This window comes from Choloepus didactylus, chromosome 9, assembly GCF_015220235.1.
Source record: "Choloepus didactylus isolate mChoDid1 chromosome 9, mChoDid1.pri, whole genome shotgun sequence".
Classification (NCBI taxonomy): Eukaryota; Metazoa; Chordata; class Mammalia; order Pilosa; family Megalonychidae; genus Choloepus; species Choloepus didactylus.
In genome coordinates, this window is record NC_051315.1 from 111,666,479 (window position 1) to 111,693,248 (window position 26,770).

Consider the following 26,770-nt stretch of genomic DNA (forward strand, 5'->3'; position numbering starts at 1 on the left):
ACTTCAATAACATTCACAATCTCTGCTCCTGTATACCTCTGTCCCATCTTTAGGTTGTTTTTGTCACAAAATGCATCTTTACACTTTGTGTTCCCCCAAAACATATAATTATGATTATTTTTAGGCACTTGTATTTTAGATCATGTAAAAAATATAACGTAGAGTTATAAACTAAGAATAAAGCGATACAGACACTTATATTTACTCATGCAGTTACCTTTATTGTGGGACATATTTCTTCATAAGTCTTCAAGCTGCTATCTAGTGTTCTTTCCTTTCCTCCTGAAAGACTCCCTTTAGTATTTCTTGTAGGGTAGGTCTAGTACTAACAAACTCACTCAGTTTTTGTTTTCCTGGGAATGGCTTGATTTCTTCATTATTTTTTGAGGGACAGTTTTTCCAAATATGGAATTCTTGGTTGACAATTTTCCTCTTTCAGAATTTTAAATATGTCAACCCAACTGCTTTCTTGTCTCCATGGTTTCTGATGAGAAATAGGTACTTAATCTTATTGAGGATTCCTTGTTTGTGACTACAAGTCCCTTCTCTCTTGCTGCCTTTAATATTCTCTCTTTGCCTTTGGCCTCTTACAATTTGACTACAGTGTGTCCTGGTGTGGTTCTCTTTCAGTTTATCTTATATAGAGTTTGTTGAGCTTCTTGGATGTGTATATTCACATTTTTCATATATTGGTATGCTGGGTGGTATCTGACTTATCCCTTAGGCTCTGTTCAATTTTTTTCCATTCTTTTTGTTTTCCTGCTCTTTAACCTGATTAATATCTATTGTCCTGTCTTCAAGTTTGTTGATTCTTTCTTCTTCCTATTCAATTTTTCTGTTAAACCTCACTAGTGAATTTTAAATTCAGTTCCTTTTACTTTAGTTTGTTCCTTTAAATGGGAACATGTCTTCCTATTTCTTTAAATATCTTGTGATTTTTTTTTGTTGGTGTCTGGACGTTTGATTATTTTGATATGCTAACTCTGCAAGTCAGATTTTCCCCCTTCTCTAGGGTTTGCTGGTTTTTGTTTTTGTTTTGTTTTGTTTTTGATTGTTGAAAGCTGTAATGTAGACTGGTTCTGATTTGAGTGTCCCCCTTTAAAGCCCAGTTTATACTGAGCTCATCAATCAAACTTAAGTGAACAGTTAGGTTCTTCTCCAATCTATCTGAGCATGTGCCTTGCCCTGCGCATGCTTGGTAGCTTTCAAATATTTTCCAGTTTGCCTAGTCTCCCACCCCAAACTCCTCAACTTTTCCTCCCAGGCCTTGGGTTCTGTATTTTATGTCTCAAGCACAATGTTTCATCTTTGGCAGCTGCAGTTTGTTATGTTCTGTGGCACTTCTCTGCTCTGCTTCTCTGACTGCTTCTTCACCCTGCATAATTTCTGGGTTAGGCAAAACTAATGATTGCTTTGAGTCAGTCTTTCATGGAGTTGGTATGTGTAGACATACAAACACAATAAACAGGATCTACACTAGGAATGCAGACCTTCCACACTGGGAATGTGGACTTGTGTGGCCACTGCTGCCAAGCCGAGCTGGGTGCGGGGGAGGGAGCAGGGACAGTGAAAACACCCAGCAGCTTTGCTAGCATTTTTAGGTTTTCTTTTTCCTGGTTCTGTATTCACTTGGCTGCTATTAATCCTCGAGTACCTTCTAGAGTTCTGGGAAAGTTGGTTCCCATCATTTTGGTTTGTTTGTTCATTGATTCTTGGTGGGGCATGGGGAGAGCATTTACCCAGGGTGTCTTACTCTGCCATCTTGCTGATGTCACTTCTCTCCTTTTGTATAATGTTTTCAAGATTCATCCACACTGTAACATAAATCAGTACTTCATTGCTTTTTATGGCTGAATAATATTCCATTCTGTGGATATACCACATTTTGCTTATCCATTCACCAGCTGATGAACATTTGGGTTGTTTACATTTTGGGGCTCAGTTCACCTTTTGAGTCTTCAAGGAACGACAACTCAGAGCTGATCTACCAAAATTTATTTGGGTTCACAACCCTTTAGCAATATGAAAACCATGACATGTCTGCCGAGTAAAAAATGGGTTTATGCACAACATGTTGCACAAGATTTCAGCTCTCCTTCCTTCATTCCCAGCCTTTTTGCATACCCTAGGTTATGACCCTTTCCTTGAAATGCAGGTTTATGCATTTCAGTCATTATATCTACAGTTTGGGTAATGGCCACTAGGGGCAGCCTTGGATTACCAACCCTTAACATTTGGGCTAGCCACAGTGCACTGATGAGAAATTATCAAGTTTGCACATACAAGACTAGGCTAGACCAAGGCCTGACTGATTCAGCTGCCAAAGATACAATGAGCCACTTTTAGATTTAGATATTTTATTACTTACATAGAGAGCAAAAGAAGAATAAGCCCAAAGTGCCAGCTCTCACAATCCTTGCCCCACACTCAAAAAGGTGACACCTAACAACAGGGCTCAGATACCTATGAGTTTTAGTCCAGAATTCTAGACTCCAGTGCAGCAGTTTTACATTCTGCAGCTCTCTTCTGGTGGGGATGGGCAGAGAGCCCCACAACTCATCAGAACCCAGTAAAGTATGAGAAACTGTCTTATGACAGCTTTCCATGGGAGCCAAGGAAGCGAGTGGGAGGAGGTCTCCTAGTGGTTCCTTACAGGTCTCCCATTCTTTCATGTTCCAGAAGAATCACAAGATGTTGTGCCATCTCAGAAGTTATGGTTGAAACCAAAGGCTGTGTGGATATGTGCAAGATCAGCAGGGCACCATGATGGAGCCATTCCTTTACAATTCTACCCCTGACCTTTCATGTATCCAACTAAGAATTCTTCAGGAGCATAGGCCACCTCATCAGAATCTGTTAGGGGCTTGTACCAAATCCATTCTGTTTGTCATAGGTGTTATCAGACAAGAGTGTCTGTGACTATGACTCCCAGTAGGTTGATCAGGCATACTCAGAGGATGGGATGCAGCCAGGCTTCTTGCTGCTATTGGCAACCAGACAAACCCTCCTCGACCACCCCGCAGGAAGTCCAGGGCAATTAATTGTATGTTGGCACCCATGCTGAAAAGTGTGGGTGATCTGTGAAAAAACATGCAGAAGGGGCAAAGAATAACAGGGTGACTCCCAAGGGACCATGTCAGTGTCCAGAAAGTTAATCTTTTTCTGTTATCTTTAGTGGAGGCTGAGTCTTTCTGAAGCTAGAGGCTGTTGTGAGGTTTCTGAGAGTTCCTCAATTCTGATCTTCATTGGCAGTGGTCAAGTTGAGCGTGGTGGCAGCAATCTGGGTTAAATTGACAAGATGCACCGTAGACAAGGGTTGAGAGAGATTAATGGTCCTTCCCTTCCCCTCTTCCTTCTGAAGTTGACCCCTGATGTCCCACTAGCAGGAGTTGCTCTGCTCCTTCCACAGCCACATGTTAGTCTCAAGATATAAATTGAGCAGTCTTCCCACCATCATTCCCATAGGTAATCAGTTTTATTAGTTTCTGATGTAACCATCCATTGTTTATTTTATAAAAGCAAATATAAATACTGCATGCAATTTTGCCCCACTTTTTGTACAAAAAGTATCACATCTTTTCTCTTAAGAAAAGGTATCTCTAGATACCTTTCCATGTCTGTATATTGGGAGCTTCTCCATCCCTTTTTTTTTTTTTATCTTCATTTTATTGAGATATATTCACATACCATGCAGTCATACAAAACAACTCGTAATTTCGATTGTTTACAGTACCATTACATAGTTCTACATTCATCACCTAAATCAATCCCTGACACCTTCATTAGCACACACACAAAAATAACAAGAATAATAATTAGAGTGAAAAAGAGCAGTTGAAGTAAAAAAGAACACTGGGTACCTTTGTCTGTTTGTTTCCTTCCCCTATTTTTCTACTCATCCATCCATAAACTAGACAAAGTGGAGTGTGGTCCTTATGGCTTTCCCAATCCCATTGTCACCCCTCATAAGCTACATTTTTATACAACTGTCTTCGAGATTCATGGGTTCTGGGTTGTAGTTTGATAGTTTCAGGTATCCACCACCAGCTACCCCAATTCTTTAGAACCTAAAAAGGGTTGTCTAAAGTGTGCATAAGAGTGCCCACCAAAGTGACCTCTCGGCTCCTTTTGGAATCTCTCTGCCACTGAAGCTTATTTCATTTCCTTTCACATCCCCCTTTTGGTCAAGAAGATGTTCTCCGTCCCACGATGCCGGGTCTACATTCCTCCCCGGGAGTCATATTCCACATTGCCAGGGAGATTCATTCCCCTGGGTGTCTGATCCCATGTAGGGGGGTCCATCCCTTTTTAAGGTGATGGGCATGCTATCATGGGCACATAACATACTTTGTTTATGGATTTCATTTGTAATTTTTAAATATTAAAAAATTGTTCTCCATATAAGGTTGTGTCATTTTAGACTCCCACCGGAAACTTGTGAATATGCCTGTTGCCTTCTAAACATCACTTTAATTTACAGACCATTAAAATCATGGTATGATCAAAAATATACTACATTGCCTACTTCATACTTGGGACTTGACTTTCTCATTCAGCTTCTTGCTTTTCCTGGGGTTTCTAATTAGACTTCACATTTTTGTTGATTGCAAGAGACATTTTTCTTCATTGAATGGATAGAAGGCTGCAGTTTACTGTCTGGAGTAGATTTAGATGCTATGAAGTGGAAGGGGCAATATACATTCTCTTATACCTCACTTAGGGCCTCATTTCCCCTAAAATCATGATCATACCATGATTTTAATGGTATCTGCACCTTAACATACCTTGGATCAGCACATTTTCCCCAAATCTCACTTTTCCAAGGACATTGATTCCCCTAGTCCCATCAGATAATCATTGTCCTCAATATGCCAACTCCTTGCGTGTTCATTTTTTCAGTGTTCTCACTCTGGAGCCACAGACCATTCCAGGGCCTGCAGCCCATGCAGTGTACTTTTTCCCAGCCCACTTGCTCCGAACTGGCCATCAGACCCTCCCCCATCTCAATTCCTATCTCCAGGTATTAGCCTGACAGGGCCCCAGTTATTGAGCTTTGGTTAAATCCCGCAGGTGCTGTACAAGGCCAAGTATGGGCCCATGTGGATAGCCAATAGAGATCCTCACATCCACGTGAACCTGGCCAGTGCCCCGCTCCTGGAGCAAGTGATGCGGCAGGAGGGCAAGTACCCGATGCGGCACGACATGGTGCAGTGGAAGGAGCACCGGGACCAGCGGGGCCTGGCCTATGGGCCCTTCACCACGTGAGTCAGGGCCGGCAGGGGCAGGAGCAGGACCCTGAGGGCCAGGCCCAGGACAGTGGGCACTGGGTGGCCAGTTGGACAGTTGGCAGGAGGGGGTCTCCCTGCATCCTGTGGGCCTGATACTGAGGCTAGAAGGCAGAGGTTGGGATGGGCTGAGGCCCAGGCACCATTTATTGGCTCCTCCTGTAACATAGTGTGTGGCTTTGGACCAATGAGTAGTCTCCCCCTCCTTGGACTTCTGTATCTCATCTGCGATGTGGGAGGTTTGGATTAGAGTATCTCCGGGGATCTCTAAGACCCTTTCCTGATCCATATTTTAATTTATGGCTGAAAATAGATGAACTCAAATCATGGTGCAACATATCTGTTTTTGGTTGAAAACCATCACCACCATATTAGTTGGGAGGGTTAAATTTATATTTAAAACTGTTCCTAAATTATGTTGGTGTAGCTCTCATGGATGCGCTCCACGCATGGAGATAGGTGTAGGTTACAGCCTCTAAGTGACAGCGAACAAAGTTAAGATTATTTGGCAGGGACAAATTGAATGATGGACTGAGTATGTTATACTTGACGCGTGTGCCAGCTGAAGTAGGTCATTGGGCATCATTGTGGGTAAACCTTCCCAGTGACACAGATTGAAATTGGGTATAGTCTGGGTTTCTTTTTGCTCTAATAGGGCAGCAAAGCTCCAGGAAGAATGAATGGCTTTTGTTCCCTAGTTGCTTGACATCCATGTTTTTGTCACTTCTTAAGGGGTTCATGTTGTGCTGGTGATGGTCCCAGCAGTGACCATGATAGTAGATATGTGCATTATGATATGACAGACATCCAGAGAAGCTCTTTACATTTATTATTTCATTTCATCCTCACAAGTGCATAAAATAGATAGTATTATTGTTCCCATTTTATGGATGTAGAAACTGAAGCCTGGAGATGCTTGCATCACCTTCCATAGGAGACACAGCTAGCAAGGGGTAGAATAGAATCACTGGTTCCAGACAAAATTTTCAGTGCTTTTCTTTTAAAATATTTCATTGAAGAAGTAAATATGGTTAGTGTAAAAAATTCCAATAATAAATGAAATATTTAATCTCCCTTTACCCACTCCTATTCCATCCTACTAAATAACCAGAGCTAAGAGGTGGGTGTATATTCTCCCCACTGCATTTAGACAGAGGCACATCTACACATGGATATGTAGGGATTCCTCTGTTTTCCTCTTCAAATTGGAATACACTGTATGTGTTTCTCTGCTTTAAAGATGAGAACTCACACCCAGCTTGCATAGGAAAGGTTGGGGAAGGCTGAGGGTGGGCACCCCCAGAAGGGAAGCACGTTACCCCCACATGAGCATCCCTGCCAGCCAGGGTGGGGCCCGACCATCTCTTGGGTGCTATGGCAAGAGGGCCTGGGGAGCAGCCTGGTGGGACTTCGTGCCCCCTTAGCCCACTGAGGAAATTCAGAATCTGAGCACCCAGGAAATTCTCCTTTATTCCCATCAGCAGGACTGGAATGACCCACGCTTCACCCCGTCTCACACAGGGAAGTTTCCTGAGTTGTATAAATCTCAGATAATCACAATCAGTGTTGTTTAAGCATTTACCAAGTGCCAGGCACTTTACCACTTGGAGTCTTACAAGTCAGGCCCTCTTGAACTCCCCGGTTGGAGATGGGGATGGAATCTGGGGCGCGGACGGGGTCAGTCACCTCAGGTCACTCAGCCAAGAATTCTCAGACATGTGATTTGACCTCAGCAGTCTGATACTAGGTGCCCATTTTAATCCTTCCACGATGCTGCCATGTGATTCTGTAGTTTTGTGATTCTAAGATTCCATCATTGAAAGTTTGGTGATTCCATAATTCTAAATCAAAGAGTCTGATTTTCCTTGACCCCATAGGGATCTCAGGCAGGAGGGGCCCATGCAATCCAACATATCACATGCTCGCATTCCTGCTGCTCCTCCATTTCCCTGCAGGGAAGGGCACGACTGGTCCAGGCTGCGCCAAGCTCTGAACCAGCGGTTGCTGAAACCAGCTGAGGCCGCGCTCTACACAGATGCTCTGAACGAGGTGGCCGACGACTTTCTGGCTCGACTGGACCAGCTGCGGGCACAGAGCCCCTCAGGGGACCAGGTGTCCGACATGGCTCAGCTCCTCTACCATGTTGCCTTGGAAGGTGCCCTTGCTAGGGAGAAGGGCTGGGGTGGGAATGGGTCAAGAGTAGGGTGGTCGCTGCCCGTCCTCAAGGCCCCTGGAGTCTGGTGCCATGTCACTGCCTCTGGCTATGACCTGGGTGCACAGCCTCTGACCCTGCCTTTCCAGCTATTTGCTACATCCTGTTCGAGAAGCGTGTCGGCTGCCTGGAGGCTCCCATCCCTGAGGACACTGCAGCCTTCATCAAGTCTGTCGAGCTCATGTTCCAGAACTCAATCTATGACACCTTCCTCCCCAAGTGGACCCGTCCCCTGCTGCCCTTCTGGAGGCGATACCTGCACGGCTGGGACGCCATCTTCTCCTTCGGTGAGGAGCCCCAGACTAGAGCCAGGGTTGGGGCATGAGCAGTCTCTCCCAGGACCTTCTGTCTTGGGCCGCCAGCGGCCAGAGGGGCTCTTGGTCCTTGGAAATCGTGAGTTTAACCTCATTCTCTCCATCATCCATTGCCGCCGCAGGGAAGAAGCTGATTGATGAGAAAGTCAAGGAGGTGGAGGCCCAGCTGCAGGCAGGAGGGCCAGATGGGGTGCAGGTGTCTGGCTACCTGCACTTCCTGCTGACCAGCGGACAGCTCAGTCCTCGGGAGGCCATGGGGAGCCTGCCCGAGCTGCTCATGGCCGGAGTGGACACGGTGCGTCAGGGGGACCAGCGAGGACCCCAGGGGCTCCCAGCTCCTGTCCTAAACGAGTTCCCCGTTACTCTTTTGCTGACCTTCCTGCCTTCAGGTCCCTGCTTCTCTCTCTGCCACAGGGACACAGAGCTAGTTGGGAAGCAGGCGGGTCTTTCAGCCCAGCTGAGGAGGATGGTCCTTTGGTGAGGGGGATTCCATCGCCTCCTGGAGCCTCTTCACTCTCTCTGACAGCTGGGAAGTTCCGTCTCACATCTAATCCAACTCTCTCTTGCTGTAATTTAAGACCACTTCTCATAGAACCCTGTGGATGGTTGAAGTGCTGTCCCCAGTTTCCTTCTTTCTGTAGGGGACCCGAATGCTGTCCTTTAGTAATGTTGGTTTGCCTTTTTTGCATCCTCCTGATGTTACTCATTCCACTGTAGATTCACAGGGACCCTGTGGCTTTTTCTATCATGCCAGCAGGACATTTGTTCATCTCTGCCTTGTGCACACACCACTCACAGCCCCTCCCACATCGAGGTTGGCCTTGTTCATAGAAATCCCCTCACCCCATCTCCCCCTCTACCTCCCAGACGTCCAACACGCTGACGTGGGCCCTGTACCACCTGTCCAGGAGCCCAGAGGTGCAGGCGGCCCTGCACGAGGAGGTGGTGGGGGTGGTGCCCGCCGGGCAGGTGCCCCGGCACCAGGACTTTGCCCACATGCCCCTGCTCAAGGCCGTGCTGAAGGAGACCCTGCGGTAGGATGCTTGCCCGGGGAGGGCAGCGAGAAATCAGCGATGGGAGCGGGCAGTGGGGCAGGGGGCTGGGGTCAGGTGGGGTAAATGGGAGGAGGGGCCTGGGGGATCAGAGAGGTGGGGCAGAGGCAGTGGGCACCTGCCCCTCCTGTGATCCTGAGACAGACCCTGGACTCCTTTCTCCCTGCAGCCTCTATCCCGTTGTTCCCACAAACTCCCGGGTCATCGTGGAAAAGGAAATTGAAGTTGGCGGCTTCCTGTTCCCCAAGAACGTGAGTGTGCTCGAGAGCGTGGGTTCCTTGGAGTCCCCCCACCTTAGGATGTCCTCAGCTGATTGCTGCCCATTCTTCCTCCACAGACCCAGTTTGTGCTTTGCCACTACGTGGTCTCCCGGGACCCCCACACCTTCCCAGAGCCGGAGAGCTTCCAGCCCCACCGCTGGCTGAGGAAGAGCCGGCCGGGTGCCGTCGGGGTCCAGCACCCTTTCGGCTCACTGCCCTTTGGCTACGGGGTCCGGGCCTGCCTGGGCCGCAGGATTGCTGAGCTGGAGATGCAGCTGCTGCTGGCAAGGGTGAGAGGGGGAGAGGCTGGAGGGGTGTGTGGGCCTGGGTGGTGGGGGTTGAAGCAATTGGAGGTAGTGGGAGTTCACACAGAGGGGGCTGTGTAGGGAGAGCACAGACTCTCACGGTCCCTGTGTGCTTCTACCCCACCCCTAGCTGATCCAGCAGTACAAGGTGGTCCTAGCCCCTGAGACGGGGGAGTTGCGGAGTGTTGCCCGCGTTGTCCTGGTTCCCCACAAGAAAGTGGGCCTGCGCTTTCTGCAGAGACACAGCTGAGCTGGGCCCCTGCCTTCCTGGGGCTTGTCCCAGAGGTTCTGGCCCTGGTTCTGGCCATGGTTGGGTCTCACCTGGAGAGGGGAAGGGGGCTGCCATCCTGAGAGGTGGAGGAGCTTTGTACACCTTCCATAGAACCCTGGAGTTTGCCACTTTTGTCTGCTTTGAGTATCTCCCTTTGTGATAAAAGACCCTGCCCTGGTCAGCATTGCTTCCTTGCAAAAAATGCAGAATAAAGTATTTTTCATGGTGAAAGGGGATATTTGTCATTCTTCTTGGCCACTGAGCATCCGAACCCCTTTCTTATTTGGGGATATCCTATCCCCAATTAGGACTCTTGGTGGGAAGCAGAGACACCTCCCTCCAGGTAAACTGAGAAGGCCAAGTGCTCCCCCAGGTCACACAGAGAGGCCTTAGCTTCACATGGCATTGACCTTGGCTCAGGGGAGCAGAAACTGCTGGGCATTTCCTGGTACCTCAGAGGGACACTGCAGCAGTCAAATGTCAGTGGTAGATGATAGAAACCACCCTCTTTGAAACAGAAGGCACTCTCATATAAGAAAGGGGCGCCATCAAAATTGTTGGAAGGTGGTATATAGGAAAATTGCATATTATGGACTATATTTAATAGGAATACCTTACCAGTACCACACTAATACTAGGGATAAATAATTAGGGGCTGATAAGAGCTTTGAGCTGTTTGAGGTTATGATAATTGTCTAAAATTGAGAATGATGATGACTGTACAACTAAGTGAAGATAATGTGAGACATTGATTGTTTATCATGGACAGAATATATGCTATGTGAAATTAGGAACCCCCTATTTAAAGTCAAGCCCTTGAGCTTTGGGCTTGCTCTTGTGAAACTTATGACTGTAAAGAGGAGGCCAAATCTACCTATAATCATGCCTAAGAGTCACCTCCAGAGAACCTCTTTTGTTGCTCAGATGTGGCCTTTCTCTCTCTAAGCCCACTCTGCAAATAAACTCATTACCCTCCCCACTACGTGGGACATGACTCCCAGGGGAGTGAATCTCCCTGGCAACATGGGATATGACTCCCAGGAATGAGCCTGGCCCTGGCATTGAGAATGCCTTCTTGATCAAAAGGGGGAAAAGAAAGATTAAAAATGTGAGGTTTCGGTGGTTAAGAGATTTAATATAGAGTCGAGGGGCTGCCCTGGAGTTTACTCTTATGTAAGTGCCAGCTAGATATTCCAAATGGCCACAGAAAGCCAAGCCGTAATGAACAGTAGTCCCGAAAATACTAAAGAGTACCTAGGTCCCTAACTGAGACTCTATAAAAGTTACACTCACAAAATTTATTTTTCAAAAACTTAAATCCTCCAGAGTGTTCCTATGCCAGGTAAGTCCCAAAACCCAGAGGCAACAGCCTCTTCAAGAACAACAACCAGGTGCATCCGCCTTCCCCATAGTGTCAACACCCCTTTTCAATATGAACAAGTTTGGGTGGTCACTGCCTAGGCATTCCTAAAGATTGAGAAAGTGATCAAACAAGAGGGAGAGGTAGCAACAGACCAGATAGGATTTAATAAAGTATTATAAACACTGAATCTTTATGTGTTTTTTTTTTTGTTTTTTTTTTTTTTTTAGTTTCTAGGGTATTAGAATAGCTAGAAGGAAATAATTGATATGGTGGAACTATAACCCTTAACATTCTTTGAAATTTGCTCCATAGCTACTTGTTAAATTGTATTTTGAAAGTTATCTTTCTGAATACGTTAGACTTCATAGTAAAGAGATAACTGACATAGTAGAACTGTAACTCATGACATTCTTTGAAATTTGCTCTCCAACTACTTGTTAAATTGTACTTTGAAAGTCATCACTTTTCTTATATATATGTTATATTTCACAATAAAAAAAATTGTTGGAAGGGCTCTAGGCCAGGCCTCCAGGAATGACACCTAGAACACTTCCAGTGCCCGACAGACCTAGGGACCACCATGTCGGCCTCAATTGGGAGGATGAGGCACCGGGGAGCTGCCACTGCAACCCTGGGCATCAGCTCTGCCTGTCTCCTCATCTGTGTTGGCAGGAAAAAAAGGAAATAAGGTTGCCCCTTTCCTGTCTCTCCTACCCCCAAAGCCATAGCCCTGCACTGGAGCTGTGCTAATGCCTCCTGACAGCCCCTGACTGCAGAAGCTCCTCTACCTCCCTTCCACCTTCCAAATCTCTGTCTCATCCAGGTAAGTGGTAGAAACTAAGTCACACCTGGCACTCTTGCTACAAGGGAGTCTGGGGAATGTAGCTTTTAGCTTTCCAGCCTCTGCAGCAGAGGGAGGCAAATAGGACAGAGGGTTAACTTCAGCTCCAATGCTCTATACCACAAGCTGAAAAGTCAATGAATCCCAACCACCCCATTGTAAATTTCTGCTAAATCAGGGGGAGAAAAAGAGGGAACAGATAAGTAATTCAATGAATGTTATAAAAGCAACTAAGTTGATCATTTGGGGGAGAAATATACTTAGAACCCATCTCCATGTTCATTGCTGACCTGAAGAGCATCATAGTAGGAATTAGAAAAACACTCACTGTCGGTGGAGGCAGCTACAGCCAGGCCAAGGGTACAGACCTTGGGATGCAAAGTTCGGGCTATTCCTGGCCCTTACCCCTTGGGCAGGTGCTGGTGCCTGTGGACCACACACCATGTACAGAAATTATCCCAGATGGGTTAAAGATTGAGAAAGAAACCACAAAAACTCTAGGTTATTTGGCTGAACACACTATTTCTATAACCTCGGAACAGGGGAAGACTTGGTAAGCAGGACTTCCAAAGTGAAAGAACATACTGAAAAGACTGATTTGATTACATACATTTTTAACATCAAGCCAGGAATTTATTTTCAACTCTGTATGACAAAGGGTTAGTATCTTTCTTATATAAAGAGGGAATTGAAATCCATATGAAAATATGAAAACCTCTTAGAAAAGTTGATCCAAGAGCAACAACAGGAAATTCAAAAAGCATAAATACAAATAGTAAAATATGTGAAAACTCAGTTCATTCTCCCCAATAAAGGCAAGCACTATATATCACATGGTATACCATTTCAACTGATATTTGCAGAGATTTTTGTAAAAAAATATAGACAGCTGTGCTTAAGAAAACAATCCAACAGACTGTATAGACTACCCTTCCACTTGGGCTAGTCATCCCTGTGGAGACTTTTGAGCTACTAACATCAATGCCTGACAGTTATGCAGACTGGGTCTATGGCAAGAAGATGGGGCCCTGAGGCCATAGCCCCCACTCCCAGGGTTCTGTACATGGTGCTGGCCTGACAAGACCACTCAGTATACCCCATTTGAGAGATGATTACTGCCTTGTTATTGAGTGCAGTGGGTACTGAGGGACTAGCAAAGTCAAAGCAAGTAGTGTTACACCCTTACATTCTTACTGTGGGGTAGGTCAAAATTTATCACCAATAAAGTGGGTATTATCAGACAAGCATCCCTTAATACATGGAAATGGTATGTCCAGGAAAGAAGTAAACAAGACATTGAGGGAATCTTATGGGTAAGTGAAAAGGTGGCTAGTCACCCTCAGTATGTACTGACTCAGACTCAGATTCTGTGCCAACACCTCAGGTTTCCTGGGGTCTTGGGTACACTAAGATTACTGGTTCTGCTTGGGCCTGGTTAATGGATGGAACAGCCAAGTAGAGGCCCAAAAGGGTGAACTGGGGCACTGATGTAGTGCAGCCCTAAAGAAAACTGTTTAAAAACTATACATGAAGAGGGATGGAAGAAGATGGCAACATAGAGAGGAGTAGAAGTTAGTTAGTCCCCCCGGAGCAACTGATAAACAACCAGGAACAACTAGTAAATGATCTGGAATACCTGCTGGGGGACGACTGTGACTGTCCACACATTGTGCACCAACCTGGATTGGGAAGAAAGCCTAAGATCACAGCATGGAATCTGTGAGTAGAAACTGCGGATGCAGACAGGAGCCCCCTCCCCCCACAGCAACCTGAATTGCAAAGCCTCATGGTACTACAGAGCAGCACTCTCTGAGCAAGTGAATATACCTCAGTCCAGCTCCAACTGGGGTTTTAATTGGCAAACATGGACTGATCAATGCAAGCTGCAAATCCCCAAAAAGCAGACAGAGGCTTTTAGTGACAACTGACCTTGAAGAGCCAGGGGACTTTGCTGTCTCAGGAGGGAGAGCCCAGAGGACTGGGTGCTATCTCTGGCCAAGGGTGAAACTGGGGGCCACGGACTGACCCTGAAAGGGACTTTCTGTCTCTTTTTCTCTCTCTCAACGTGGGAGGCTCAGTGGAAAAAGCCTCAGCCATTTTCAGCTCACAGTGCTCTGACCAAGACAAGGATGGAGATAGAAGAGTCAGAGAGACAAAGAACCTATTTATATGCAAATGAAAACTCCCTGAGGGATATACCTTCCCTAAGAGGAAGAAGGTTGTGTCAAGCTCTACTACCCACCTTTCATTCAGAACCAGACCCCAGAGCCTGGGGGAAAACAGCCACAGACCACACCTCCTTCCACCAGCTGGGAGGGACAGGCTGACAGGCACCACCTGCTGGGTAGAAAAGCACAGGGTGTGTCAATCCTCTAAGATACACCATCAGGGGAACCAGATACTGAATATTTCTTCCTTTTGGAACCTGAGCCTGTTCTGGTCTGGGAAAACCTGATTGGGGTAACTGAGAAAACCAGATGCCTAGACAACAGAAAACTACAACCTACACTAAGAAAAACAAAGTTATGGCCCAGTCAAAGGAACAAACTTACACTTAAGCTGAGATGCAGGAATTGAAACAACTAATGCTAAATCAATTCAGAAAGTTTAGGGAAGATATGGCAAAAGAGGTAAAGGCTATAAAGAAAACACTGGGCATACATAAGGTAGAAATCGAGACTTCAAAAAACAATTGGCAGAATCTATGGAAAGGAAAGCCACAACACAAGAGATGAAAGACACAATGGAAACATACAACAGCAGATTTCAAGAGGCAGAAGAAAACACTCATGAACTGGAGAACAAGACACCTGAAAGCCTACACACAAAAGAACAGATAGAGAAAAGAATGGAAAAATATGAGCAACAGCTCCAGGAACTTAAGGACAACATGAAATGCAGGAATGTGCATGTCATGGGTGTCCCAGAAGAAGAAGAGAAGGGAAAAGGGGTAGAAGCAATAATAGAGGAAATAATCAATGAAAATTTTCCATCTCTTATGAAAGACATAAAATTACAGATCCAAGAAGTGCAGCATACCCCAAACAGAATAGATCTGAATAAGCCTACACCAAGACACTTAATAATCAGATTATCAAACATCAAAGACAAAGAAAGAATCCTGAAAGCAGCAAGAGAAAAGCGATTCATCACATACAAAGGAAGCTTGATAAGACTGTGTGCGGATTTCTCAGCAGAAACCATGGAGGCAAGAAGGAAGTGGTACATATTTAATTAAATAATTGATATATTTAAGATACTGGTATATATTTAATTAAATAATTGATATATGTAATCAATTATATTAAATATATCTATATTTAATATAATTGATTATATATATTAAGATACTGGTATATATTTAATTAAATAATTGATATATTTAAGATAATGAAAGAGAAAAACGGCCAACCAAGAATCCTATATCCAGCAAAACTGTCCTTCAAATAAGAGGGAGAGTTCAAAATATTCTCTGACAAACAGACAATGACAGAATTTGTGAACAAGATACCTGCTCTACAGGAAACACTAAAGGGAGCACTACAGAGTGATAGGAAAAGACAGGAGTGAGAGGTTTGGAACACAGTTTTGGGAGATGGTAGCACAGCAATGTAAGTACACTGAAGATAAGCGTGAATATGGTTGAAAGAGGAAGATTAGGAGCATGTGGGACACCAGGCAGAAAGAGGAAAGATAAAGACTGGGACTGTATAACTCAGTGAAACCTGGTGTGTTCAACAATTGTGATAAAATGTACAAATATGTTTCTTCATGAGGGAAAACAAATGAATGTCAACTTTGCAAGGTGTTAAAAATAGGGAGGTATTGGGGGGAAAATACAATCAATGTAAACTAGAGGCTATAATTAAGAGAAACATTGTATTATGCTTCCTTTAATGTAACAAAGGCAACATACCAAGGCTAAATGCATGTAAGAGGGGGGCATAAAGGAGAGGTATGGGATTCTTGGCATTGGTAATGTTGTCTGACTCTTTATTCTACTTTAGTTTAATGTTATCTTTCCTTTTGTTGCTCCCTAGCTGTCATTTTTTTTCTCTCTCTTTTTTCTTTTCTTTTCTTTTCTTCTGTCTTTTCTTTTCTTTCTTTTTTTTTTTTTTGTCTCTCTACCTTCTTTAATACTTCCTCCTGCTTTGTGGAAGAAATGGAGATGTTCTTGTACAGATAGTGGTGAGGGTAGTGAATACATAAATATGTGACTATACAGGGAACCATTGCTTGTTTACTTAGGGCAGAGTGTATGGTGTGTGAAAAAAAAAACGTCTTAACAAAAATAGACTGCGTGGTATGTGAATATATCTCAATAAAATGATGATTAAAAAAAAAAATGGGTTGATGAAGATACCTTGAGGACACTATATTGAGTGAAATGTCAGACACATAAGGACAAATATTTCAGAGTCTCACTGATATGAACTAATTATAATATGTAAACTCATAGACATGAAATATAAGTTACCAGGATATAGAGCAAGGCTAAAGAATGGGGAGCGGTTGCTTATTATGAGAGGAATGTTCAACTAGGTTGAACTTAAATGTTTGGAAATGAACAGAGGTGATGGTAACACGTTGTGAGAATAACAGTGCTGAAAGGTGTGTGAAGGTGGGGGAAAGGGGAAGCTCAGAGTCACATATGTCACCAGAAGGAAAGTTGGAGATTAAAAGATGGGAATATATAAAACAGTGAATCTTGTGGTGGGCAATGTCCATGATTAACTGTACAAATATTAGAAATTTCTCTCATGAACCAGAACAAATGTATGACACTATAGCTAGAAGTTAATAATAGAGAGGCATATAGGGAAAAAATATACCTATTGCATACTATATACTACAGTTAGTCGTATTTTAACATTCTTTCATCAACAGTAACAAATATACTATACCAATACTATGAGTCAACAATGGAGGGTGGGTGGTTAGGGATATGGGAGGATTTGAGTTTCCTTTTTTTGTCTTTATTTCTTTTCTGGAGTAATGAAAATGTTCTAAAAATTGAAAAAAAATTAATTGTGATGGATGCACAACTGTATGATGGTACTGGGGGCAACTGATTGTATGCTTTGGATCTTTGGATAATTGCATGGTATGTGAACAATCACATTACAAAAAAAATAAACTATGCATGGAGAAGGGAACTCTATTCAGTGGGTAGAGTGGGGAGCTGTGGTGTTTGCCATGAAAGAGACCCATCTCTGGATGGCATCTTGTTGTGTTTTCACTAACTCATGGCAGTGTGGGCTGCTGCTTGACAGCAGGACAACTGGATGGTCAAGTCTCAGCCTCTTTGGAGATGAACATGGTGGCAGCAGATCACAAAGAGCCATGCGCCTTGTCCATGACCCATGTGGAAGCCCATGGAAAAGGTCTCTTCAGGGATGAAGATCAATGGCATCGTAGCTGACTAGAGCTGTGGGGTCCAGGTAAGGAGCACAGCCACCTGCATACACTTCACACAGGACATGGTAACCCATCTACAACTCACGACTGGGCCCCAAAATGAGGCCTAATGAGTCTAGTACAGGAGGTCAAGGAAGCCTAGCAAATGTGCCCAGACTGCTGGCTACCCAGTCCAGTGGTAAAGGAAATTCTGGAGAACATAGTCAGGGGTACTGGACCTGGCCTGGCCTGACAAAGTGTACACAGACCCACTAGCTTCGTTACTGTTAGAAAATAAGGTCCTAAATAGTCAGGCCCACCTGACCCCACATCAGACAGAGAAATAATCTCTTTGCTTTGGTGAGAAGGTGTGTTTATTGAAGATGCATCAACAAGGAACTGGAGGAAAAAAACTTTCCATGACCAGTTTAGAGTGAGAAGAGTGGTTTGGGCTTTTATAACCCCAAATAGACAAAGAAATGTCCAGGATCCAGAAGAAAACAGGAGGGGAAAAAAAATAGAAGAGAAAAAGCTGTTTTGGTTAGCATCTCCTGTTTTCTTGAAGTCCTCCACTCATTCAGGCTTGTTTTTCAAGGAGAAGAAGATGCTGATTATCAGACCATATGGTGATATTCCTTGCAACCTCCTGCAGGCAACGCTGGGAGAGTTCCTGGGAACAGAGAGTAAGCTTTTGTTGTTTTTGAGATTAGATCAACAGCAAGCTATTTTAACAAGGGCTTTTTACGTTTAGAGTAATTCAAGGCTGCTTGAGTGAAGTGATCATAATAAACGTTATTCTTTTGCTACTGAAGACTATATTAAGCAATTTTCAGCTAAAGAATTATATTGAGTGTTTTTGCTACTTATACAGCTATCAAATCCTACAAATTTATGTGATATTTTCTTACTCTTAAGAAGCAGCGTCTTGTATTTCCTATAAAAGGGAAAGTGGGCAAAGGTCTACCGTTTGTAACTGCTTGCTGCTGAGCAAGGGCGAAGAGGTTTTTATTAATCTGGAAGATGCTTTGGGCATAAACCCACAGATAAAATATAGGCAACAATAAGACAAATATATGGCAAGCAAAATAAAAGCCATTCTAATAAGGGCTTTTCTCTATTTTATAGGTAAGTTTTCATTACTCAGAAAGTAAGTTCAGTTTACTATAATGTTTAATATGATTAATATTATCCTGCATATGATTTAATATTGAAGAGAAATTATCATATTCATCTGGTACATATGTGCAGCACTTAATGCTAATTAATGCACAAGACTTTCCTGAACTGCATTGGGTGTTAAGCTTGCAATACTATACATGCTGTCCTCCCATAGGATCAGGCCTTAGTGTTAATTGTGTTTTTAGGTTTCAATCACACGTCACTCTGGCAATTATAGCTCTGGGAGGCATGTTCTTTGTACAGTTGTTATAGTGCAGCACCGTTGGTTTTCTGGAAAAAAGGACAGTGGGCTCCAGGGTTCCATTGGACTGTCTCACAGCGCCCTCTGGCACCGTGCAACAGAGCCAGTCTGGATGCAGTGTCCACGGAAGAGCTAAAGTGACTGAATCTTTTCTGACAGGCAGAACCAAAGGCATCTGTAGTAAATGGTGTTTTCAGTAGCAACATGTTTTCATTTATTTTTGGAGCATGTTCATGTGATGTGGTTGGCCCTTTATAGTTTTAGGGAGCACAAAAAATGGGTCTAGCCAATAACTCAAATGGGGAGACACTATGCACAAGACTAGGAGCCTGGTGTAACCATGTAAGCACTTCAATTAAGACAGGGATTTAATTTTTTCTTTACATTTTTACTAGGGTTATGTTAGCTAATGAGTAGAACATAATTTATATACTTGCCTGGCTTCTTTTTTTTTAATTTTTTTTAATTGAGATTGTTCAGATACCATACAACTATCTAAAGATCCAAAATGTACAATCAATTGCCAACAGCACCACCATACAGCTGTGCATCCATCAACACAATTAATTTTTTTTTCAATTTTTAGAACATTTTCACCACTCCAGAAAAGAAATAAAGACCAAAAAAAAGGAAACTCAGATCCTCCCGTACCCCTAACCACACCCCACTCCATTATTGATTCATAGTTTTTGTATAGTACCTTTGTTATTGTTGATGAAAGAATGTTAAAATACTACTAACTGTAGTATATAGTTTGCAATAGGTATATTTTTCCCTATATGACTCTCTTTTATTAACTTCTAGTTATAGTGACATACATTTGTTCTAGTTCAGGAGAGAGATTTCTAATATTTGTATAGTTAATCACAGACATTGTCCACCACAAGATTAACTGTTTTCTACATTCCCATCTTTTAACCTCCAACTTTCCTTCTGGTGAAATGTGTGACTCTGAGCTTACCCTTTACACTACCTTTACACACCTTTCAGCACTATTATTCTCATAACATGTGTGCTGGTTTAAATGTATTATGTCCCCCAGAAAAAGCCATATTCTTTGATGCAGTCTTGTGGGGCAGACGTTTTGGTGCTGATTAGATTTGCATGGAAATGCGCCCCACCCAACTGTAGGTGATAACTCTGATGAGATATTTCCATGGAGGCATGGCCCCACCCATTCAGGGTGGGTCTTGATCAGTGGAGCCATATAAATGAGCTGATGGGCAGAGGGAACTCAGTGCAGCTGATAGTGAACTTTCAAAGAGGAGCTACAGCCAAGAGGGACACTTTGAAGAAAGCACAGGAGCTGCAGATGAGAGACATTTTGAAGACAGCCAATGGAAGCAGACTCTTGATCCAGAGAAGCTAAGAGAGGAGAAATACCCCAAGTATAACTAAGAGTAATATTTTTGAGGAACTGCAGCCTAAAGAGGAACATCCTGGGAGAAAGCCATTTTGAAACCAGAACTTTGGAGCAAACGCCAGCCACGTGCCTTTCCAGCTAACAGAGGTTTTCTGGGCACCATTGGCCATCCTCCAGTGAAGGTACCCAATTGCTGCTGTGTTACCTTGGACACTTTATGGCCTTAAGACTGTAACTGTGTAACCAAATAACCCCTCTTTATAAAAGCCAGTCCATTTCTGGTGTTGTGTATTCTGGCAGCATTAGCTACCATCACTCCTGTCCATTTCCAAACATTTAAGTTCACCCTAGTTGAACATTCTGCTGATAATAAGCAACCGTTCCCCATTCTTTAGCCTCATTTCTATATCCTGGTAACTTATATTCCATGTCTATGAGTTTACATATTGTAATTAGTTCATATCAGTGAGACCCTGCAATATTTGTCCTTATGTGTCTGTCTTATTACTCAATATAGTGTCCTCAAGGTTTCTTCTTCAACCCATTTCTTTTAAGATGGTTTTGTTCACACACTATACATTCCATCCTAAGTAAACAATCATTGGTTCCCCGTATAGTCACATATTTATGTATTGAGCACCATCGCCACTCTCTATATAAGGACATCTCCATTTCTTCCACAAAGACAGGAAGAGTCAAAGAAGGCAGAGAGGCAAAAGAAAAAGAAAAGAGAAAGAGAGAAAAAAAAACTTGATAGCTTGGAAGTGACAAAAGGAAAGATAGCATTAACCTAAAGTAGAATAAAGAGTCAGACAACATCACCAATGCCAGGAGTCCCATACCCTTCTCCTATTCCCCACCCCCAGCTTCTTTTTTGTTGTTGTTTTGTTTTGTTTTGTTATTAAATTCAGTTTTATTGAAATACATTCACACACCATACAATCATCCATGATATACAATCCACTGTCCACAGTATGATAACATAGTTATGCGTTCATCACCACAATCTATCTCTGAACATTTTCCTTACATCAGAAAGAGCCCTGGCTTCTTTTTAAAAATCATTTTTAAAAAAAACTTTGATCTGTAGCTGACTGCAAGTACTTTCAAAGAAGGATTAGAGTAAAATAATATAAATGACAAGGAAATTTGGCTGCTTTTGTGACATATAATATTTGAAAACAACTAAAACTATAACTAGAAGCACTATATTGTTGTTTAATATTATACAGATTGGTAACCAACAGGTTAGAAAATCTTTTTTAATTTTTATAACATTGTCTAAACATTTTAATGCAACTTATATCAAATGAACTTAACTACTTTTAGCACATTATCTTTTTAAGGTGAAGGACAAATCCTTTGCAACTGTCTGGAAGAAAAAGATATTCTTTAGGGCTTGATCTTGAGAAAGCAACATGTTGAAAGTTGTCAGGTTTGAAACAATATTTGTTTTTTTTTTTTTAATTTAACTAAAGTTAAGGAAAAGGCTTGGCTTGTTTAAAAGTGAGAAGACTTGATATTTTTAAACAACCAAGGATATGATAAATTTAACATAAAGTACAAGAAGTTATTTTGATAAAACACAGACTTTCTGCCTTTTACACTGATTATTTAGAAAAAAAACTTTATAACCTCTTACTAAAAGCAGACCAATAATCCAAGAAAACTTTGTTACTTTTAAAGAGAGAAAGCTAAATTTTTGTTTGACTAAGACTTAAAATTTTTTTAAGATAACCCATTAAATCTTTCCTGAACAAAATTACTTTCTTTTTTCCTTTTAATAAAAACACATTTTTAATATTTTATATTAAAAGCTACCAAAATGATTTTGGAAACTTTTTTCAAGCAAACATTTCACAACATACAATTACCATTAAAATTAAATTTGTCTGATTGTGACTAAATGTTCAAATATAAAACTGTTATTGCATGTGGGAGAACAAATGAATGTCAACCATGCAGAGTGTTGGAAAGGGGATGGTATTGGGGAAAAAATATAATCAAAGCAAACTGGAGTCTATGGTCAACAGTAACATTGTAATGTGCTTCCATTAAATGTAACAAAGGCAATATACCAAAGCTAAATGTGTATGAGAGGGGGATGTAAGGGACAGATATGGAATTCTTGGTAGTGCTGTTGTTGTCTGACCCTAATACTATATGGTAATGTACGATATTTTTCTTTTTATTATCTTTTTTATTATTCATTAAAAAACTTTTTTTTCATAGTAATCAATTTATTCAAGTGCTGACTGTGGTGATAAATGCACAACTGTATGATGATACTGTGAACAACTGTACACTATGGATAATTATATGGCATGTGAATATAGCTCTATAAAATTGTATGGAAAAATATAAACAGGGATAAAAGTACTGAAGAAAACATGGAGAGAGGGATGTATGTATTTACTGTTGGTTAGGAGACAGAATGGTATAGCCTTTCTGGAGGACAGTGGGGTGGTTCCACGGGAAGCTAAGTTGGTGGGTGCCATAAGGTCCTGCAGCCTCATTAGGGGGCATTTACTTGGAGTATCTGAGAGCAGGGACATGAATGGACGTTTGCACACTGGTGTTTATGGAGACAGTATGCATGATTTGCAGTGGGTAGAGGTGACCTAAGGGTACATCGACTGGGGAACAGAATGGTGAACTGTTGTTGTACATACAAGGGAATACTGAGCAACTGCGAGGTGAAGTGAAGCTGTGAGACAAGCAACGAGATGAATGGAACCCGTAGACAGCATTTTGAGTCAACTACGCCAGAAACAAAGGCAAACACTATAATGTCTCTCCGATATGGACTAACTACAATGTGTAAACTCAGAATTGAACCTTAGAGCACAGCTTATCAGGGGAACACTTATTGTAACGGTCCCTAGAATGTAAGCTCTTACAGCAGTCACATCTATTCCGGAATTGTAATTTCTATCTCCAGATTTTGAGATGCTGATCCCTTTGCATATAACCTGATCAATCCCTGGAACTTTGGGTATCTGTGTGACACCTGAAACTCAGAGCTAGAACTCGGCAGATATGAATGTCAGTGTTAGCACATATAGCAACTGTTAAAAAAAGCTGAAAAAGTGTCCGGACTTCAACTGGAGACATGAATGAAGCAGATGTGGTTAGGACTAGTGCAAATCAAGTCAAGGAGTAAAGGACAATATGGTGACTGCGTGTTTGTTTTTTTTTTTTAGCATTTTTAATTGAGATTGTTCAAAAACCATACAATTATCCAAAGATCCAAAGTGTACAATCAATTGCCCATGGTACCATCATACATCTGTGCATCCATTACCACAATTAATTTTTTTCAATTTTTAGAACATTTTCATTACTTCAGAAAAGAAATAAAGACAAAAAAAAGGAAACTCAAATCTTCCCATACCCTTAACCCCCCCCCCCCATTATTGAGTCATAGTTTTGGTTTAGTACATTTGTTACTGTTGATGAAAGAATGTTAAAATACTACTAACTGTGGTATATCGTTTGCAATAGGTATATATATATATTTTTTTTCCTATATGCCCCTCTGTTATTAACTTCTAGTTATAGTGTCATGCATTTGTTCTAGTTCATGAGAGAAATTTCTAATATTTGTACAGTTAATCATGGACTTTGTCCACCAAAAGATTCACTGTTTTATACATTCCCATCTTTTAACCTCCAACTTTCCTTGTGGTGACATACATGACTCTGAGCTTACCCTTTCCACCACCTTCACACACCATTCAGCAGTTAGTTATTCTCACAATGTGCTACCATCACCCCTGTCCATTTCTAAATATTTAAGTTCACCCTAGCTGAACATTCTGCTCATAATAAGCAACCGCTCCCCATTCTTTAGCCTCATTTCTATACCCTGGTAACTTATATTTCATGTCTATGAGTTTATGTATTATAATTAGTTCATATCAGTGAGACCCTTCAATATCTGTTCTTACGTGTCTGTCTTATTTCACTCAATCTAGTGCCCTCAAGATTTCTTCTTCAACCCATTTTTGTTCACACACCATATATTCCGCCCTAAATAAACAATTGTTGGTTCCCTGTATAGTCATGTATTTATGTATTCAGCACCATCACCACTATCTATATAAGGACATCTCCATTTCTTCCACAAAGGAGGAAGAAGAGTCAAAGAAGGTAGAGGAAAAAAGAAAAAGAAAAAAGAAAGAGAGAGAGAGAGAAAAAAACAAACATGACAGCTAGAAAGCAACAAAAGGAAAGATAGCATTAAACTAAAGTAGAATAAAGAGTCAGACAACATCACCAATGCCAGGAGTCCATACCCTTCCCCTATGTCCCCCCACCACCCATATGCATTTAGCTTTGGTATATTGTCTGTCTTTGTTATATTAAAGGAAGCATAATACAATGTTTCTGTTAATTATAGTCTCCAGTTTGCATTGACTGTATTTTTCCCCCAATCCCACCCTATTTTTAACACCTTGCAATGTTGACATTCATTTGTTCTACCTCATGTTAAAACATATTTGTACCTTTTATCACAATCATTGAGCACCCTAGATTTCACTGAGTTATACAGTCCCAATCTTGATCTTTCCTCTTTTGTTCTGGTGTCCCACATGGTCCTGACACTCCTCTTTCAACCATGGTCACAGTCATCTTTGTTCAGTGTACTTACATTGTTTTACTACTATCTCCCAAAACTGTTTTCCAAACCTCTCACTCCTGTCTTTTCCTTTCTGTCTGCAGTGCTTCCTTTAGTGTTTCCTGTAAAGCAGGTATCTTGTTCACAAACTCTGTCATTGTCTGTTTGTCAGAGAATATTTTAAGTTCTCCCTCATACATGAAGGACAGTTTTGCCGGATATAGGATTCTTGGTTGGCCGTTTTTCTCTTTCAGTATCTTAAATACATCATCCCACTTCCTTCTTGCCTCCATGGTTTCTATTGAGAAATCCTCACATAGTCTTGTCAAGGTTCCTTTGTATGTCATGGATCACTTTTCTCTTGCTGCTTTCAGGATTCTCTCTTTGTCTTTGATGTCTGATAATCTGATTATTAAGTGTCTTGGCATAGGCCTATTCAGATCTATTCTGTTTGGGGTATGCTGTGCTTCTTGGATCCGTAATTTTATGTCTTTCATAAGAGATGGGAAATTTTCATTGATTATTTCCTCTATTATTGCTTCTGCCCCTTTTCCCTTCTCTTCTCCTTCTGGGACACCAATGACATGTACATTCCTGCATTTCATTTTGTCCTTAAGTTCCCAGAGACATTGCTCATATTTTTCCATTCTTTTCTCTATCTGTTCTTTTGTGTGTAGGCTTTCAGATGCCTTGTTCTCCAGTTCCTGAATGTTTCCTTCTGCCTCTTGAGATCTGCTGTTGTATGTTTCCTTTGTGTCTTTCATCTCTTGTGTTGTGCCTTTCATTTCCATTGATTCTGCCAGTTGTTTTTATGAACTTTCGATTTCTGTCTCATGTATGCCCAGTATTTTCATTATATGCTTCATCTCTTTTGCCATATCTTCCCTAAACATTTTGAATTAATTTAGTATTAGTTGTTTAAATTTCTGTATCTCAGTGAAGTGTAAGTTTGTTCCTTTGACTGGCCATAATTTCATTTTTCTTAGTGTAGGTTGTAGTATTATGTTGTCTAGCCATATGGTTTCCTTGGTTACCCCAATCAGGTTTTCCCAGACCAGAATAGGCTCAGGTCTTAGAAGAAGGCAATAATATCACATCTCCCTGAGGGTGTGTCTTAGAAGATTGATACGCCCTGTGAGGCCTCAAGTCTCTGTGCTTTTCTACCCAGCAGGTGGTTCCTGTCAGCCTGTAGCTCCAGACTGGTTTAAGGAAGTGTGGCCAGTGGCTGTTTTCCCCCAGACTGTGGGGGTGTGGTTCTGAATGGAGGGTGGGTAGTAGAGCTGGGCCACACCTCTTTCCTCTTAGGGAAGATACTCGCCCTAGGGAGAGGTCATGAGCATTTGAAAAGACTCTGCCTGTGCTATCTCCACTCTTCTCTGGGTCAGAGCACTGGGAACTGAAAACGGCTGAGGTTTTCTCCACCAAGCCAAAAAAGGGACATAAAACCCCCTTCAGGGCCAGTCTGCAGCCACCCTCTAGCTCTCCAAGGTCAGTCGTCATCAAAAGCCTCTGTCTGCTTGTTTGGGATTCATAGCTTGTATTGAGCAGTCCACACTTGTTAATTGAAACCCCAGTTGGAGCTCAGCTAAGCTATATTCACTTGCTGGGAGAGTGCTACTCTCTAGCACTGTAAGGCTTTGCAGTTTGGGCCATGGGGGGAGATGCAGTTTTTACTTACAGATTTTATGCTGTGATCTCGGGCATTCCTCCTAATTCAGGTTGGTGTATGATGAGTGAGCAGTCATGTTTGTCCCCACCCCCTGCAGTTATTCCAGATTATTTACTTGTTGTTCCTGGTTGTTTATTCGTTGTTCTAGGAGGACAAACTAGCTTCCACTCCTCTCTATGCTGCTATCTTCTTCCGTCTCCTGACTGCATTTTAAAACATCAAATTCCATGTGAGACCAAGGGAAGAGATGTTTAGTTGGTGAAAGATCTATATTTCCTACACAATTTAACTCATATGTTTTGTTCAAATACCATGATTACATGGAACTTTTAATAGGAAGGGAGACCTGGTAGGTTTGCATAGGTTAATGTGAAATAGCGACACAACCCAAAGTAAT

The 26,770-nt window shown here is 42.2% G+C and overlaps 2 protein-coding genes across 7 annotated transcripts in view; one reads left to right on the forward strand and one right to left on the reverse strand.

Moving 5' to 3' along the window:
- Window positions 1–9,930, forward strand: part of LOC119544152 (sterol 26-hydroxylase, mitochondrial-like) — a 32,616-nt gene extending 22,686 nt beyond the window's left edge. Inside the window, exons 2-9 of the mRNA XM_037849325.1 lie at window positions 5,071–5,261; window positions 7,241–7,440; window positions 7,587–7,784; window positions 7,934–8,106; window positions 8,679–8,845; window positions 9,033–9,114; window positions 9,201–9,413; window positions 9,559–9,930. Coding sequence (XP_037705253.1) covers window positions 5,071–5,261; window positions 7,241–7,440; window positions 7,587–7,784; window positions 7,934–8,106; window positions 8,679–8,845; window positions 9,033–9,114; window positions 9,201–9,413; window positions 9,559–9,678 — 1,344 coding nt within the window. The 3' untranslated portion in view covers window positions 9,679–9,930. The remainder of the gene's footprint in view (window positions 1–5,070; window positions 5,262–7,240; window positions 7,441–7,586; window positions 7,785–7,933; window positions 8,107–8,678; window positions 8,846–9,032; window positions 9,115–9,200; window positions 9,414–9,558) is intronic.
- LOC119544153 (sterol 26-hydroxylase, mitochondrial-like) overlaps window positions 1–26,770 on the reverse strand; it is an 87,983-nt gene that overhangs the window by 41,498 nt on the left and 19,715 nt on the right. For 2 of the 6 annotated variants that reach the window (XR_005218777.1, XM_037849330.1), the window contains one exon: window positions 17,728–17,970. Coding sequence is in view for 5 of the 6 variants with exons in the window: in XM_037849330.1 (XP_037705258.1) it covers window positions 17,878–17,970 (93 nt within the window). In the remaining variant the exon portion in view is untranslated. Of the gene's footprint in view, window positions 1–2,062; window positions 3,281–12,289; window positions 12,330–14,145; window positions 14,244–17,727; window positions 17,971–26,770 lie in introns of those variants that run through there. The other 4 variants (XM_037849328.1, XM_037849329.1, XM_037849327.1 and 1 more) reach the window with 4 other exon arrangements.